General features: G+C 37.4%; 1 protein-coding gene across 5 annotated transcripts in view; it reads left to right on the forward strand.

The window, feature by feature from the left end:
- LOC126830340 (transmembrane protein 272) overlaps positions 1–17,478 on the forward strand; it is a 138,086-nt gene that overhangs the window by 115,388 nt on the left and 5,220 nt on the right. For 4 of the 5 annotated variants that reach the window (XM_050560711.2, XM_050560715.2, XM_050560712.2 and 1 more), the window contains exon 2: positions 14,067–14,235. In XM_050560711.2, coding sequence (XP_050416668.1) covers positions 14,067–14,235 — 169 coding nt within the window. Of the gene's footprint in view, positions 1–2,668; positions 3,211–14,066; positions 14,236–17,478 lie in introns of those variants that run through there. The other variant, XM_050560714.2, reaches the window with a different exon arrangement.

Here is a 17,478-nt window from a genome sequence, read left to right on the forward strand (position 1 = left end):
GGTAATTTAAGTTCACTTATCATGATTTAAATGTTCATTACTGACACTATTTTAAGATTTAAAGGTGAAATTATGTCAAATAATAATGCTGCAGAATTCCTGAATACTTTATCAGTGACATTGCTATAGATTCGGGATATTTCTTTCTTCGGGATGTGGTACTCGTAGATCAGATAAAGTGTTCATTATCCTGTAGAAAAAGGGGCCATTAAACCCGAGTTTGTTATCCTGGATTTCACTCGTGGCACGCTGATTGTTTCGTCATTTATTTGGATTGATCCGCCCACCACCCCTCCCTCGGGTAAAAGCGCAAGGAATATAAAACTAATTTTCGATTTGATGTTATTTGAATATATGGAAATACTTGAGGTGTTCAAATGAGATAGTGGGCATAATTTGTTGAACGGTGTTCAAATTAGATAGTGTAAACAATTTGAGAGAAGTTGGTCAACAAATTGCTGAGATAAAGACGTTTAAACACAATGTAGTGATTTTCGGGGAGTTAAACGGATACCTTTGTTCCAAACCTTACTGCTAGTAGAGCAGCTATTTTAACTGTTATATTGTTCAACATTAATTGCATTTATTTCTTGATGAACGAAAGATATTCAGCCAATTAATATATGATTTCCTCATTTGGTTTAATGTCTACATAATCGCCGCCGAACATATGTGTTAAAATAACTCACATTATGCGCTGTGCTTTCAACAACATAATTTTGTTTGGATAACATGCATTTATTCATGACTGTGCTATTTCTAAATGCGCGGGGACAAATCTAGGGTTAAAACAACACACATTTTGTGTTTTCTACAAAAGAGTTGGATACCGCGTGTTAACATCAGAAACTTCATCATTTCCCTAATGTATAAATCTATAAATTTTAGATGGTCTTGACTCTGAAATCCCATGTCTTCGTCATCATCATTGGCTTATACAGTAAGTGCCAGCAGTCCTCCTCGTAAACTTCATAACATACACTTGGCGATAATGACGAACAGGACATTGGGTTGTGTGACTGATCGAGAAGTAATCATAGCCGGTAGCATTAGATGAATAACAAGTCGAAAGCGTTTCAATTATCCAGAAGAGCGTGTTCCAGAAACACGCTTATAGACCGAGTAATTAGCGCTTTCTTCAGCACATCTTTCAAGCTACGAAAAGATGCACACCAACGACTTATATCCAATACTATTTGCAGGAAGGTGTCTAAACTTGAAAACTAAGAGAATATCGGAAGTCGCTTTCAAATTAGTATTTGGTAAGCTAATTAGTGGAGTTTTCTACAGATGCACGGGACATTTGGACACAAAGTGGCTGCTAGAATTTACAGACTAAACCTAATGTCCATGACTGGCAATGAGATAAAATGAATAAAGTCACACAGCTTTTAAGTAGCTGTGAATAAAAAAGACAGGATCTCTTTTTATCCGATGCAATTGCTACATAATTGTATGATCGGATTCTCAGCGGGGCAGAAAAACTTGTTTGCGTTTTCTGAATCAGCATTGAACTTATGCACTTTGTAGATATTGTGCAAAAGTGATGTATATATGGGTCATTGCAAAACTATTAAGAGGGGAAGATATCGCATTTCTATAAATAGATTAACTAAATAGATTAACAAATCTCTGTAACTTACTTACTCATTAAAAACAAATCGAAAGTAGCCAATATATTGTATGGTTAGTTACGTATCCGTTGAAATTATAATACTTGAACTTAACAAGCGGGGTAAAGAAGAATGACATGTTCACAGATGCTGATATAAAAACTAATCAGAACGTTGTGAACTATATTCTGGGAAAAGATGAAAATACCTTAAATGAAAAAAAACTACACACACTAATTGTGATGTCCCCGGCGTTCTAAATTGCATTAATTAATTGTCATTAGGAGTGCTTTAAAAACGAGACTCGACTTTAGTGGGAAACTGGTCTAATTTAATTGTTAATCGGTTTTAGGTGACGTGATGCGAATGCACAATAAATGCCTTTATCGTGGCTTAATGCGGTTGAATTGGCTTTGAAACTGTGTTAACTAACATAGCTATAGCACTTGAGTGGTTCCATAATTAACTTGCATTTACTGATGCCCACATAAGCGTGTTAAGTAAGACTCCGGCTCTTTTTTTTTCTGGACAAAAGAAGTTGAGGACAAGTGCCATGATATAAAAATGTCAAATGTGCTGAGGCTGCAACATACACTGCATTCGATTTTTTGATGGCTGCCAGACTTTCCTGATAAGCGATATGGCGTATTTCAGGAAACTTTAGGAATTGTTCATACTGGTGGAAACTAAGATTGCATATCAGAACTGTAACAGTTAATTACTGTCATGCTAGAGGACGGGATAATGCGTAGAGACAGGAAGAGTTTTACCGGCGTCCCCGGACTGCGGGATACATTTTAATGATGATTCACATCCATAAGCCAGACACCACAGTCGCATTTGTGTTTGAACACCGCTGGAAACCGTCCATATATTCTTTAAAATTAATTTTTACTGTATATTCTTTCGTTCTAGAAGTGAAATTGAAAATAATAACGTGTCTCTAGTGTCCAGGCACCAAAGTCGCATTTGTTTTTGCACACCGCTGGAAACTGTCCATAGATAGCTTTAAAAACTTTTTTTTTTCTATTGTGATTTATTTTGCGCTAGAAGTGAAATTGTAAACAATAACGTGTCTATGTGTCCTGGTGGGATTTGTCAACATAATAAGTTTATGTGCATACAATTTTTATTAAGTCGAGCAACAGAGGATTGATCGTGTGTCGCCCATTGTCGTTAAAAGTCAATGCATCATAGAGGATAATCTTTGAAATGTGGAGAACCTTTTACAAGAAAGATCAATTTTGATCATGAAATCAGATATCGATCGGCTACCACCGTCATTATAACGGACTGTGGTGATTTTATGAGCTTTATATGAATTATGTCAATGTTAGGGCGAACTGGAACAACGGTGCGGAAGAACCGCCGACGTTCTTCGAGTAACTCTCGAACAGGATCGGGATCGCGGAGGGGCTCAGCACCTACCGTTCTGACCACCCCCTCCCCGTGCCCAAATCATACTAGTTTGACTGTGGAGCCAGCGATCTTACAGAGACACTCACTTACCCCAAGTGTCTCGCCCTCGTCGTTTAAAAGTGTTTCATTCAGTCTGGAACCACCCGGGGATTATATAGAACACCTTTCGATACAAAAGGTAGGATTTATAAATCATTGCTTCTGTTAGTCTTTTGTAAAATTTGGTATTTCTTTCTCTTTCGTTTAAGATTTGCCTTTCTTTAATTATGTGTTTTATATATGTAGGACTATAGTATAGACTGTTGTGTTATATATCGATAGCATGGGCCATTGTCGAGAACTTAAATTAATATCAGCGGTGTATTAACTACACAAATAAATAATAATAACTTTATTTAAGAAGGGTAAAGGATTAGGCTACAGAAACCTTTCTACCACCCTGCAGTGAAAGTCACAGTGACTTTATCAGTATGGCGCTAGCTTACTATACTTACCAGGTGGTCTGGGGTTCGATCCCGGTGTTGATTGAGGAAGTTCTTCTGGATTTTCCAGGCTGGTTTCACTTTGTAAGTAGTGGGAGGCTAGGGAGATCTCTAGTCCTTGGCATGGAACAAAGTATCCACGTCTATCCGTATACTTTCTGACAGGCACGTAAAGAAACTTTGGCCATTGGGATTTAGTAAAGAGTAGACGAAACCCCCGCTCTCCGGGCAGAATTCAGTGCAATCACTCGTAATTTTCCCAGTTGGTGTAGAAAAGTAGGACGTTAAACAAACAAGAGGTTCAGTGGTGTTCCAATTGTACAAATGCAGGTGTTCTAGGAAGTGTAAAAAATGCCCTGCCTAGTGTACAGTGTACACTCTCCCTCAAAACTAATGAAATAAAATGGGGTTTAACGTCCTACTGTTCTGCTCCTAACCTGGGCTAATGAAATAACTGTTTGGTATTGGTATCAGGTGTTCAAGGAAGTGTAAAAATGCGCTGCTTAGTGCACAGTCGCTGTCAAAACTCAATAAAATGTTGTTTGGTATGAGATTCCAAAGACCTTTGCTAACGTGTTTAGCATAGAGATAAATTTATAATACAAGCTTCGGCTTGTTACAAAATTCATTAAATCATCATATTTAGCATGGAAATAAATTTATAATATAAGCTTCGACTTGTTACAAAATTCATTAAATCATCATAATTGTATATACGCATGTCGTATTGATTCAAACCAGTGTCTTTAGAAATCAAATTTACACATGAAAGATGATAATGTGGTATTGCAGATTGTTGGGGATTTTTTTTATATTTTTAAAATCATTCAACTAACTGTGTATGCCTCACATTTTGCAATTGATGTATTATTCCAATTGTACCATTAATCATGATTAATCTCTGTCTTGCACGCCATCGTTAGGGTTTTAAAGATCACAATCTTTTGAATACTGAGAACCTATTTTATACAATGTGGAAAATGAAAGAGTGGACCCAACTGATAATTCTTGCTAGAATATATATAGTTAGCTATACGTGTTGTACACGAGGCAGGGTATGCTTTATCGATAATCTGACACACCTTCTCATTTGAAAATATATCTGACTTGTGGATATTTGCCAATATTACTTTCTGCTGCGAGCATCGACATCTACCCTATCAATTTATGAATGCTTACTCCTTCTAGAAAGCCCGACACCCTGTCTCATTTGAGAATATAGTCGCGGATACTCGCCAATATTACTTTCTGCTGCGAGCCCCTGTTTAAAATCTGCCAATAACCTGACACTACTGAATTGCGGATACTTGCCCGAATTACTTTCTGTTGTGAGCCCCGACTTCTACCCTGCTAACTAAATAGTGACAAATGTCGTGCACGAGGTAGGGTATGATTACTCTTCCTTGTATATATCTTAGTTGCGTACCACGATCTCTAATCCAGCAATTTATTTAGCTATAGCTAAGTAGTGACAAGTGTCATTCACCGGGCAGTAGATGCTCACTCTTTCAAGAGTCCCTGATACCACTTCTTATTTGAGAATTATCTTAGTCCCTGATACTGGGCCTATATTACTTTATATGCCAACTAAGTAGTGACAAGTATCGTACACGAGAATGGAGATGCTTACTCATCAATCTGATTAAAACACAGATCCTATTTCGTTTCCTTTCTTATAGTTCAAAATTTCGTTTTACTTGTCTTCACAACACTAGGATTTGGAAGAGTTGTCATATAACAGCCGTTCTAGTTGATGTGAGGAATTAGCCAATGAAACGGCGTGTTAATGTTGGGAAACCCTTAGGAACGTCAATTCTGATTGATTAATCAATGTCTGACGTCATAGGGTCAAAAGCCGCTGGTATGACCCCTGAAACAACCTCCCAGTACAACTGGTCAGATCTTCGTGTAGTGTAGGGTATTGAAAGTATAAAAAAACGAAACGAAATATAGATCTGTATTTTAATCAGATTGGTTACTCATTTGTGACCTCTTGATACCACTTTTAATTGGAGAATAATTATCTTAGTCATTAACCAAGTATAACTATTATTGCATGTTCTTATGTTGTTTGGGGGGTTGGATGGCTGAATGGTTAGCGTGCGCGCGCTGTATCATAAAGTCTGTCATTGAGTCGACTGGCGTGGTTTCGAATCCCCGGTTGTACGTGGCAAGGAGTAGGGTCGCCTGTCCAACCTCGTGGGTTTTTCTCCGGGCCTCCTGTTTCCTCCCACTGCTAAAGACCCCTACGCGCAAGCGAATTATGTAAATAAAATTAAACCATATGTTAGTCCCGAAATGACCTAGTTTGTGTCGAGTGGACGTTAAATCCCATTTTTCTCTCTCTCTCCTATGTTGTTGCTGATTTTACTGTGGAATATTAATGCAGGTTCCATATGTCTATTGAAGACGTTAGACCCTGTATGTACTGTCATTACATTTTCTAAGGGGTTGTTCACATAAATAAGAGTAAAATAGGATGCCAGCTGCGTTTCGTTTTCGTGTTCGATCTCAGTGTTGGCCGCGAAAGTTCATCGACATTTTCCAGTGTGGTCTCCCTTGTCAGTGGTGTAGGACGGAGGGCCTGACACGGGACATCCTATAGTTGTTCAGATGGTACGAAAAACTGATGCCTGGTATACACATTGGCGTGCACGTAAAAGTTGACAGTTGGAATTCGAGATAAAGAGTAGGCCGTAGCGCCGCTGTCATGGCACGATTTCCCTCATAGCACACTGCATGGCGTATGCATGTCTTTATTCTCTACCTGTCTTATTAAATAATGAAGTTTTATTAGCGCATTGTATATTCGCTGTTGAAAAGTGAGCAGTAGTTAATGTGAAGTATATATTACATTAATTGGTGATAATGGGTTTCTGAAGAAAGTTGTCACGCACTTTAGGTATTCTATACTGTATGCGTGATTGAGCAGATTCCAGTCTTAGACGAGTTCACGCGATCACAGACACAATTGAATCCTAAAATAGTTTTACAGAGTTGATCATTTACAGAATAAATTAATTAGACGCAACGTTTGTTTTGTTGGTGGGCTTTTTTTGTGGCCTTTTTCAAGGTTGACTCAAACATGAATTGAATACTTATATCATCTTGGTAGTTTGGTTTGGTTTGCATTCTTGAGGTTCGGATTAGTCACGTAGCCATAGCGGTTCCGCGTTTGTTATAGGTTGTAGAACTGCAACAGAATGTTATGATATAGCAACGCCTACAGATAAAATTATTATCCGTCTTTAAACACCCACTCCGTTAATCAAGATGGGAAAAACTTACTTTCTTTCTTTTTCAAATCTGAGATTGTAATTATAGTAGTATCATCTTTTTGTTTGTTAAATCCCAAAAACGTCCATTTCCATAATGAGAGCCGTTCTTCAGTTAATCTTGCTTTGGTGCTTTTCAATTTCATTTTTAAAGTAATACAATTTCCCGCGTATGTCTAATCTCTTGACTTCGATATTTATATCCTTTTTTGTTATTGTGTTAGGTATGATTTTCTTAAAGAACCTGTATTATTGAAGGCAATTCTTTTTTGGTGAATCCTTGGCTGGGCCAGAGGGGGTGGATGGCTGAATGGTTAGCGTGTGCACGCTGTATCATAAAATCTGTCATTGAGTCAACTGGCGGGGTTTCGAATCCCCGGTTGTACTTGACAAGGAGTAGGGTCGCCTGTCCAACCTCGTAGGTTTTCTCCGGGTCCTCAGGTTTCCTCCCACTGCTAAAGACCCCTACGCGCAAGCGAATTATTAAAATAAAATTAAAACATATTTTAGTCCCGAAATGACCTAATTTGTGTCGAGAGGACGTTAAACGCTCTCTCTCTCTCTCTCTCTCTCTCTCTCTTTGGCTGGACCAGAGGATTTTGTTACGTTAAGCATGCCCTGTTCAATTATAGAACCGTACGTAACTAACGTACGAAAATTAATTGGTGGCTAGCTTTTTTTTTCGCACGTATACAGTGAATGGCCATTTTGCTCAGTAATCCCAGCCAGAATTTGGCTATTTTCTAAATTTGCGTTAAAGTTTAAAATATTTGTTTTAGAACTGAAACACATTAACTATTAGTCAATCCCAACGCTAAAAACATCAACAGAATTGATTGTGTATATCTGAAATAGACCCGACCGACGCACAAAATAGTGCAATATGGCGGCCTCTATGAACAACCCTCGCAGACGCTGTCATTGAAGACAACGTCAATTCTATGAGTTGTAGATGTTATTTTTGTGAAAAATCAGTGGAAGAAGAGAGAAGATGTTGGGACTGTACGAATTATATAGTCTTTATGGGTGCAACGGACACAATGCTGAAGATAAACCTATTGTTTACAATGTTGACCTATGACCCATTGACGCCAATGTCATGACCTGTGATGTGTCGATCACGTGATCTGGATATCATGGCTACTTACTGTTTTTTTAACCTCGAATCGGGTCCAGATGTGGTTTTTAACCTTGAATCTTGCTGTGGTCTATTTTCCTCGAATCCGATCTTGCTGTGGTCTATTAAAAGTATTAACCTCGAATTGGTTCTTGGTGTAGCCTATTAACCCCGAATCGGGTTTTGATGTGGCCTATCAACCCCGAACACTGTCTTGGTGTGGTCTATTAACCTCAAATCGGGTCTTGGTGTGATCTATTAACCCCGAATTGGGTCCTGGTGTTGCATATTACCCATGAATCGAGTTCTGGTGTGGCCTATTATTTCCCTAACGGGGTCTTGTTGTGGTCTATTAGTATTAACCTCGAATCGGGCTTGGTGTGGCCTATTAACCTCGAATCGGGCCTTAAGAGTGCTATAATAACATTGAATCGGGTTCTGGTGTTGCCTATTATTTTCAAAACTGGTCTTGGTGTGATCTGTTAGCCTAGTATCCTGGTGTTGCCTATTAACCTCGAATAGGGTGTTGGTGTGGTATATTAACCTCTAATCGGGTTCTGGCGTGGCCTAGGCTATTTTCAAGACGTGTCCTGGGGTGGTTTATTATCCTCACTGATAAAAAAAAAACGGTGTCGGAACAACACAAACTTGTGTTATTTTCAACACAAGTTAGGTGTCTCTATTGAACAACACAAACTTGTGTTAAATTTGATCAAATAACACAAACTCCTGTTTAAACTTGTGTGAAAATCTACACATCACTTGTGTTACAATTTCTGTAACTTGTGTTGAAATTTCTGAAGCTAGTGTTGTTTCACACAAACTTATGTATAACCACCAACAAAATCTTGCGTTGTATTTTACCAATTTATATCTAGTATAGCAAACTTTCCTGGACAGCCCCTCCTATTGTTCTGTTTAAAATGCAATGTTTGATAAATGGCATAAAAATCAATATGTTTGTTAAATTATTATTTATTCTTTAAAGATGGGTTCCCGCGTACAAACTGGGTGATTTAACTGTATATATGGATTTAAAACATATTCAAACTAATTAATTTGTCATAATTATGCTTCAAATTCGTCTCAAAAATTGTTATTGCGAAGGAATGCCCTGTTATTAAAATCGATCGAACCAGGTCATGTTTACGTCACGTCTTGGAAGTCCGAGGAGAATTCATTGCATACATAAGACGATGTTGTCTTTAATCGCTTACTATTTATTACAAATATCGAATCCTAATTTTAAATTCTCGGATTATCCACTATCCGCGTCTTTTTCCGTCATTTTTATCTCAGAAAGTGCTATACGTCTAATTCTTCTTAACGTTTATCAACTTGTACATCAAGCGCTCAATGTTCGCGTGTGACCTTTGACATCACGCGTGCAGAAATTCTTAATCGTCGGGCTGTTCATTAGGGGAACCCTTACATTTTTGTCCTGTATACGCTCCGTGAGTTTTTTCGGGGAATCCAGTATTTCTCTAGTAAGATTGGATATCTCTACTTTCCTTATATACCAAAATTGCCATACTTTTATTGGATATAACCACCCGATAAATACTTTTCTGGGAACCCATCTTTAAATGATATGAAAAATTAAATTAATACTGCCAAATCAATACTATATAGAAGGTTCATAAACAAAGTTAATTCCAATACTAATAAAATTTGATGGCGTTATATTGAGAATGTAAGGTTGGGTTTTTTTTTATTTGGTTTCAATATTTACTAACTACTTCTCCAAGGATTTTCCAGTCTCTGAAAAATATAAAAGGGGTGATTATAAGTACACATATAGAAGATTGAGCGTCGATTTGTTTTTTTTTAAAACTTGGCATACCAGGTACACGTGTGTGTGTCGTAATCAGTCATGAATTCGGAGGAGTTATTTAAAAGGCAGAATAAACGTAAAATACCGAGTCTAGGTGGGGAAATGAAAAGAGCATGATTTAACACAAGATGTCATTTTGAGAATAACATGAATGGCTACATATGAATGCAGGTGCAAGGGAAAGTATTTTAGTCAGGTAGCATTATATCCACTCCTGTTTCAAATTCAGATTGCTATGGAATCTTTTACATTCATCACTAATTTGCACATTGAAGTGAATGGCCACTTTGATGCCAGTCTCACAAGAGTTGTGGGAGTCTAGAACAAAAGAAACCAATAGCAAGTGTATCCAGTCTGTCAATGAAATAAAATGGGTTTAACGTCCTACTGTTCTTCTCCGATTGGGCTATTGAAAACGGGCATACGCCTTACAGTGTGCTATGAGGGAATTTTTGCCCGAACCGAACAGTGGTACTACGGTCTACTCTTATATCGAATTCCAACAGCTAAGGGATATTTTATGTGCACGTCAATATGTACATGGGGCATCGGATTTTCTTCCCACCCGAACGACTAGACAGCTGTCCTTGCCAGGCCCTCCTGTGCCACTGACACACGCGATGGAAAATCCCGATGAACTTTGTCGGCCAACACCCGGAGCAAACCCGCGACCTTCAGGCTAGCGAGCTAGCGTCTTACCCACTTAGCCACTGTAGCCCCTATATCCAGTATATAGGTTCAATATATGTTTTGTACAGCTTTTACACAGTAATTTATTTGAGAACCATCTGGGACAAGTTGTTAAACTATTAAACTTAATATGGATATTAACATTCATCGAGCCCATACGCCTATGGTTCTGGTGTTGCCTATTATTTTCGAAACGGGACTTGGTGTGATCTATTAACCTCGAATCAGGTCTGGTGTTGTCTATTTACCTCGAATCGGGTCCTGATTTTGCCTATTAACCTCGAATCGAGTCTTGGTGTGCTCTATTAACCTCGAATCGGGTTTTGATGCGATCTATTAACCTCGAATCGCGTCTTGGTGTGGTCTATTAACCCAAAATCGGGTCTTGGTGTGGCCTTTTAATCTTGAAACGGGTCTTGGTGTGGTCTATGAACCGCGAAACGGGTCTTTGTGTGGTTTGTGAACCTCGCATCGGATTTTGGTGTGGTCTATTAACCTCGAATCGGATTTTGGTGTGGTCTATTAACCTCGAATCGGATCTTGATGTGGTCTATTAACCTTGATATATGTAACCGGGTTAATTTGTGACACGATCAATTTATTATAATCACAATAAGCACATAACTGATTTATGACCTGATATTGATTGGATTTAAGGGAATTCACCACATTTCTCCATAACTTCATTACCTGTGTGCTAATGCCGAAGAAGGTTCTGATCTTTGGGAATAAACAGAAATAGACTTGGCAAGGGCTCAATTTTACTAATAGTAATAGTAACTAGTAACTACAGGAGAACGGCAGTACATGCTAAACAAAACCGACCAGACAAACCTGCTGAAAAGACAAACTACATAGACATTGCAAGAAAAAATAAAACAAATATTAAATCAAGCGAATGGATCCGGGGGTCAGCCATAAGCGTCAACTGCACTCGACAGTAATGATACAGGCTTCATAATTAAGATATTTCCAATTAAAAAATAATATATGTTGCCGAGAAACAAATGTACACATGAACTGACAATTCATTGAATAGTTTGAGTGTAATTACTGTGGTGCATTATAACACCCTGTAACAAATTGATTGAATACAGCACAACCACCTTACCCCATGATAATACCCTTTGAACTCAGCCCCCCGGGTTCACCACTGCTAAAGACCCCTACGACAAAGCGAATTATTGAAATTATGAAATGACTTAGTCTGTGTCGAGTGGGCGTGTTTAAAAACTCTTATTTTTTTTATTGAAGAAATGTCTCATAGCTGGACTGCGTCAAAAATGATTGATGTTAAAAGACAGTAGTAGCTAGCAGATTATATACTCTTCAAAAAAAGTGGGGGATATTGAAATGCAAAAACATATGCAGGTTGTGATATGATAAATAGTCATGGACACTTGATATGCTTTGAGAGTATGTTCACAGATGAAGAACCACTGAGCTGCATGCGCGACACGCAATGGCACCATACACGTGGGAGGGGTTCGTTGTCAAATTTGACACTTCAAGGAAGGGTTGATCAAAACTGCCGCTTGCTGTTTTATCCTATCCATATTTGCTTTCCTATCGGTTCTTGCATACGATTTACTGTTTAGCGTATCTTAGCTTTAGTGTGTTACGTTTAATTTGATCGGGAGACGTGTTCGTCGACGTCAACGTCAACCGACAACACTGCAAGAATTGGCCGTGGCACTGCAAGAGGAGTTGGTTAGATTGCCCCAAATCGTGATAGGGCGGTTGATTAGGAGCATGCCACGACGAATTGCTGAATGTCTGAGGATTGGTGGAGCTATTTCTTATTATTAAGACAAAATTCAAAAACGTCCTTTTTCACTTTTGACAGTGTATCTCTTTGTGAGTGAAATGGGGCCGTCAGATAAGCCGCCCAAATGAACTGTTTATGTTCATGTGTAGGCAATCGGCCTGTTATTAACATACACAATATGCACAGCCCGCCAAGCCTATAGGTAAATCCGATACTGCATATCATAGTATCTAATTGAACTATTACCGCAACCGTAAAAATACACTACTTTGTTTCACGGTAAATGATGAAAAGACAAATGGTATGCGGACACAAACCGATTTCAACACCGGTTAAAAAACAATTTAACTTTTTAAAGTACCTTTTCGCTAATCTGGGCTACACGTCAGAAATAATATCATTGTTCAGAGATGGACAAAATACAACAATTTATACACATTTACATAGTTACATGGAATATAGGTAACTAACTGGGGACATGTATACATAGGCGTTAATCTTTGTATAAGTAACTAACCAAGGACATTTTACAAGGGTGTATATTTATAATAATATGTAGAAATATATTTTACCGTCTGTTGGGGGGCTGCACTACCCGTACAACACCGAATAAACAGCTAGTGTATAATAAACATGTGTTCCATATATATATTTTTTTTTTAGTTTTATTTATTTAATAGATACAATACCCTGTTCACACGAGCCAGTTGAAGTGGTTATATAAAGAAAAATAAAGTTGGGGCAAATAAACTAGTTTTAAAAACCCAGCTCTCTACCTGTCTTCTAGAACGCTTTTCTTAAAAGTTGTTTTATCTTGTACGCCTGAACAGGTGTCCTAAAATCGCTTGGGCAGAAGTGGTAAGCCAATGTCCCAGCAAAATGAGTAATTAACCTTAATCGTGAATCGACAAGACTAAATATTAAAACCGTGTTGGCTTGTATATGTGAACGTATATGTTTGAACTAGTGTACATTGAACTGGCTATTACACATTAACAAGTTCATGCATTCACGTTCTTAAATAACTATTCAGAAAACTATATATTGAGAAGATCTGTTTTCCGGATAAATATGCTTCTCAGGCAGTCTGGTGTATGTATTATTGGAAGAAACCTTATACCATAGATTTATGCAGGCCAATTTGAATTCACTGATCGTCATTTGCATTTTCGGAGGATTGGGTGACCGAATGGTTACAGAGTGTGCGTTGTATCAGGTCTGTCATTCAGTCAAGTGGCGTGGTTTTGATTCCCCGATTGCTGACTTATCCTCGTGGGTTTTCTCCGGTTCCTCCGCATTCCTCCTACTGCTAAAGACCCCTACGCGCAATCGATTTATTGAAATAAGTTTGAACCATATGTTATTGTTAGTCCCGAAATGGCCTAGTTTGTGTCGAATGGACGTTAAACCCCATTTCTTTCTCTCCATTTGCATTTTCGGGAAATATTAAGTCCTCCATGGCTAAATCTACGCTAAAATTTACTATTCAACATGTAATGTAAAACACAAAATCAAAGGTCGATATTCTCCGGACATGGATTCAAATGTCCAAAAACCAAAATTAAAGATGGCGGCGGCTTGTTTATAAGGTTTATAGATGAAAAGACCTTTCTCTGCGATACAATTCTAAGTTGAGATATTATTTTCTATAAGTTTGATTCTTTAAAAAAAAAAAACCTAGGTGACGTGTACACATTGGTGTGCACGTAAAAGAGATGAAATTCGAACTAATTGTTGTCCGGATAAAATCTCCCTTATATCACATTGCATGCCGTATACCCATTTAATTCAGTTGGCGCAGAACAGTAGAACGTTAAACCTCATTGTAATTCATTTTTTATTCATTGTTTATGTCATTATATTTTCAGAATACATCGCCATTAGAAAAACAGTTTTACGATAGTACAGTAATATGGCCTGGAGTTGAGGAATGTGAACAGCATTATTCTTTAATGAACTCTGTTTGTGAAGCCGGCGTCGAATCTTCAGGAATCTGTGAATTTTTATATCGTGCCTTTACCATCATTAGCACAACGTGTAAGTACTGACAATGTCTGGGTAATTTTATTTCAAACGAAGAGACGTCCACATTTTCTTTGCATTATTTGGATTTTAAGGGGTAGTTGCAGATTCCATAGGGCTCTGTAAATGGAATTTAGTATATAAATTAGAGGAATCTCAGTAAGTAAGTGGGTCTGGTGGTCGATCCCGGTGTTGTCAGTGTAGTGTTTTAGGACAGATGGCCTGCCAGGTAACAATGTATAATCTTTCGTATGGGATGAAAAACCATGTAAATTATCCCTCAATCTGTGACGATTCCTCAGTCGTTCAAGATCAGACGCAGTCCCTCATGACCAGATCAGTCCTCTATGACTAGTCTCAGTCCGTCATGACTAGACTCAGCCCATCATGATTAGGCGCAGCCCTGTCGACCGCAGCTGGACGAACTTTGGTGGAAACCATGGGGTCCAAATTCTGTGCTCGTAAATTTCTGATTTAAACAACATAATGAATGTGTGATGAATTCTACAAGAATGAGAAATATCCCAGAGTCTCTCAAGAAAAAGCAAGCATAGCATTATTCAATTTATTTTCCACAGATTGTATATTAATGATGCATTATGTAAATCCAAAAATAAAATGAAAAATTAAATGAATACATTGAACATTTCAGTCAAATTACATTATCTGAGCCAATTTACGATCGTTCTAAGCTTTAATAAGATCTAACGTAGATTGTTAGAACGGTGCGTGACATTCGACAATAAGTCTCGATTCTCCACTATATCGTAAAAGTTTTAAGTCTTGAATCTTGGCCAACCTGTGATGTAGAGAGTGGATTATGAGTTTGTCATGTTAACAAATCTCTCAATAATAGTTTATATAATATATGAAGCCAGATTTAGCATAAATAAAATAAAACCAAGTACGAACAATCCAAACCATTAGACAAAATTCGAAGTCCTAAAAAACGGTATAGGCAAAATAGTGTAATAAGGCAAAATAGTGTAATCAGCATAATGCATCTTTAATTAATCGAACAAAGAAGGTGAACACTGATCATATATAAACCTTATTCAGTCATTTCCACATGACTAAATGTTGTAAGTTTATCAGAAATCGTGTGATTTTAAACTATTATTTGTCAGCATTTTCTCGAAAGGTTATATATGTTTGATATTTAGCAAACAATTTGAATCATTTGAATCTAAAAATCGATATTTTATTATATAATAAAAAATCAATAACTAAATGTAAATTTATAACAAATAATCACCCATGCATATAAAAATGATAATCTTTTTGATTGCTATTACAGAGTAATTAGCATGTAGAAAACAGCTCCAAATGTTTTTATTAAATCTTAATGTATTCCAATATCCATAAACAGTAATCATTTTTATTCCTATTATCATAACCATAGCAAGTAATTAGCATGTAAAAAAACGGCTCGAAATATATATTCCAATATCCAGAAATATCCTATTCAAAACCTTACGCCATTAGCAATCTCTATTTAGAAACAAAAAAAAATATTTAGTTGGTTAGTTCTGCGAATATATTCTTTGAATGACATTTATTAATTGGTACATAATCACTTAAACACTCTATATTTATAGATAACAATTACTTTTTTTTATTACAATATACATGTATCAAGGTATTACGATTGTTTCAGACTATTGTGGAATATACCCACTTAATTGGAGCATATACCCGTAATACATTAATGTATATCTTAAACATGCAAGCACTAAATCTGCCTGTTGTAGTTCTTTCTTTGGTCCTTAAATTAATATGTAGTTAACTTATCAAGAACATAACCAACTCTGGATGCCATCGTTAGCCTGTGGTATTTAGTGGATTTGAATACGTTTTGTGATGGATGATTTAAAGTAAAAATGGATATTATCGTACCAACATAGTAATGACGATCGAGGCTAGCCTAAAATTGAATCGCTAATATTTCGGTTCAATGTGAAGCAATTTGACTGGAAGTTTCAGCATACTCTGTTTTCATTATCTATTTTTTAACTATTATACCGAACACTGTCAGCTCTTTATCTAATCTTACCTTATGCCCCTTTAAGATATCAATATATTAGTTTGTTTCAAACCTTAGTGCGGTTAATAGTAGAGCATACGCCCATAATATACTCTTCAAAAAAGTAGGGGATATTCAGAAACAATACAAAACTGCGGAAATGCACTGCTGTTTTTATTAGAGGTAACCAGTGTATGTTAATAACAGGCCAATTGCCTACACATGAACATAAACAGTTCATATGGGCGGCTAATCTGACGGCCCCATTTCACTCACAAAGAGAAACACCGTCAAAAGTGAAAATGAATGTTTTTGATTTTTGTCTTAATAATGAGTAATTGCTCCACCAATCCTCAGACATTCAGCAATTCGTCGTGGCATGCTCCTAATCAACCATCCAATCACGATTTGGGGCAATCTGACCCACTCCCCTTGCAGTGCCACGGCCAATTCTTGCAGGGTTGACGTTGACGTCGACGAACACGTCTCCCGTTCAAATTAACCGTAACACACTAAAGCAAAGATACGCTAAACAGTAAATCTTATGCAAGAACCGATAGGAAAGCAAACATGGATAGATAAACCAGCACGCGGCAGTTTTCATCAACCCTTCCTTGAAGAGTCAAATTTGACAATGAACCCCTACCACGTATATGGCGCTATTGCGCGTCGCATGTGCAGCTCAGTGGTTCTGTTGGAGCGATAAAGAGAGAGAAAGAGAGAAATGGGGTTTAACGTCCACTCGACACAAATAGGTCATTTCGGGACTAACATATGGTTGTTTTTTTTATTTTTATTTGAATAATTTGCTTGCGCGTAGGGGTCTTTAGCAGTGGGAGGAAACCGGAGGACCCGGAGAAAACCCACGAGGTTGGACAGGCGTTGGAGCGATAAGTTCTTCATCTGTGAACATACTCGTAAGGCATGTCAAGTGTCTATGACTATTTATCATATCACAACCTGCATAGGTATTTGCATTTCAATATCCCCTACTTTTTTGGAAGAGTATATATTGATGTATATCTTAAAATATTAATGTATTCAGATTGTTTATAAATATTCAGTGACTAATATTTAAAAAATATATTTAGGCTATGAATACATTTTTAATAATCAATATGACCCGCGTAACTGTGCGGAATATTTTTGATGGTGCTTAGGCAAGAAAATTCTTGGGATTTTCCTACTTGTTGTAATTGTCATTGTTGCATGAAGGAGAGTCTGGCGTGAATTAA

Source organism: Patella vulgata, chromosome 8 (genome assembly GCF_932274485.2).
Source record: "Patella vulgata chromosome 8, xgPatVulg1.2, whole genome shotgun sequence".
NCBI lineage: Eukaryota > Metazoa > Mollusca > Gastropoda > Patellidae > Patella > Patella vulgata.